General features: G+C 54.5%; 1 protein-coding gene across 1 annotated transcript; it reads left to right on the forward strand.

Moving 5' to 3' along the window:
• Nucleotides 1-531: 531 nt before the first annotated feature.
• Nucleotides 532-1230, forward strand: LOC112889855. The gene has a single exon (XM_025956635.1). The coding sequence runs from the start codon at nt 648-650 to the stop codon at nt 948-950; it is 303 nt and encodes a 100-aa protein (XP_025812420.1). The 5' UTR covers nt 532-647; the 3' UTR covers nt 951-1230.
• The last annotated feature ends 356 nt before the right edge of the window (nt 1231-1586 follow it).

Genomic DNA, 1586 nt, shown 5'->3' on the forward strand with positions numbered 1-1586 from the left:
AAGCAGGTTGCCGTTTGTGCACAAGGGATGCTCCTGGTTTCGTGTCGCCCATAGTATCAGCGCAGGTACCTGAGTGCTAACCACAGCACGTCACATCCTCTGGAACAGAAACGCTTGCAACGCAAGCCTGCCTGCAATGCACGCCGAACTCATGCAACCCCATCCTAACCACATCCCCAAGATACTCTCCTTGAGATGTTTTTCCGGCACGGAGAAGAGCTCTAATAATCTTACAGATTACTCTAGTGTTTGAAATTCCTCACAAACACGGCGTTGAACGGAAACTGTGATCAGGATAAAATCAGCATCGTGGTATCATTTGAGTACGGCGAAGCTGGGCTGGATCGGTCGGTAACCTTCCGAAACTGCCATTTTTACGTGAGGAACTGGTCCACAACCACCGTCTCAACATGATCTCGATGATGAAACGCCCAAAACCGCCTGAGAGTTTTCCATAAACTTCACAACTCGGTGGGCCCACCACTCTCCACACTGCTATTCCTCTCCGATTCCCCTCTATAAAAGGCACCCCTACGCGCCTGGCTGTCCCCTTCGCAAGGCAAGATCGAGCAGGATCAGTCGAGCCAAGCAGCAGCAGCAGCAAGCCTCTTGCAGAGTGTTGAGCAGAGCAGCAGCTCCCTGCGCGCATGGGATCCTTGGGCCCTACCGTGACCGTGAGCATGGCCAAGCCCAACGCCGCGGCGGCCGGCGGCGGCCAGCAGCCGGCTGAGAGGAAGGAGGGCGGCGGCAGGTGCGGCGTGCTCGGCGGCGGCGGCTGCGGCTTCCGGATGCCGCTGCACTACCCGCGGTACAAGAAGGAGGACTACGAGGCCATGCCGGAGTGGCGCGTCGACTGCCTGCTCCGCGAGTACGGCCTCCCCGCCGACGGCGACCTCGACAGCAAGCGCCGCTTCGCCATGGGCGCCTTCCTCTGGCCCGACCAGTACTGAACCGTTGGAGGAAGCTCGCCGCCGCCGGCCGTGGTCCCACCATGTTCCGACGATGAGCTGCAGCTGCACGCAGCTTCAGTGATTACATATAGCGATAGCAACCTGATTGTCTCGTCACTTCGTGAGTCATCACACTCACTATTTAGTAGAAAGAGATCCTCTTAACCTATCATCATCTGCTTGTGATGGCCGGACATGACACAGAGGCGGTGAATGCATATGTTTCTTGCGCCCTGTATAGCTATGGCGGAATAATAAGATGTGTTCATTCTATCAGATATCCTGTGTCCTACTCCTGATTTTGAGTTTCTTTTTCACCTTTTTTTATGCTTTTTGAAAGAAAGAGCTCTGGTGCTCTGTGCACTTGCTGATCAGAGCTCCCAACTACGTTTCCTGCACGAACTGTCTCTGTCATTGAGTCTCTAAAAATTTGTTGGAAAGTTGGAAAACTTTGATCGGTTTCAGTGTTGTTTCAATCTGTTCCCACTTCCAATCAGTTCTTATGGTTCCCTGCACCCGGCGGCCGGTTTTTCCTCCGGGAACCTGTGATCCGGGCATTTCTGCACTTCAGCAGGGGTTCCGGAAGGTTGAAGCAGAGCCATGGCCTGAACTCGGGCAAAGTCGGATTGAAACCGC

This window comes from Panicum hallii, chromosome 4 (assembly GCF_002211085.1).
Source record: "Panicum hallii strain FIL2 chromosome 4, PHallii_v3.1, whole genome shotgun sequence".
NCBI lineage: Eukaryota > Viridiplantae > Streptophyta > Magnoliopsida > Poales > Poaceae > Panicum > Panicum hallii.

Coding starts and splice junctions, on each gene's coding strand:
- LOC112889855 (XM_025956635.1), top strand. CDS start 648: ATGGGATCCTTGGGCCCTACCGTGACCGTGAGCATGGCCAAGCCCAAC.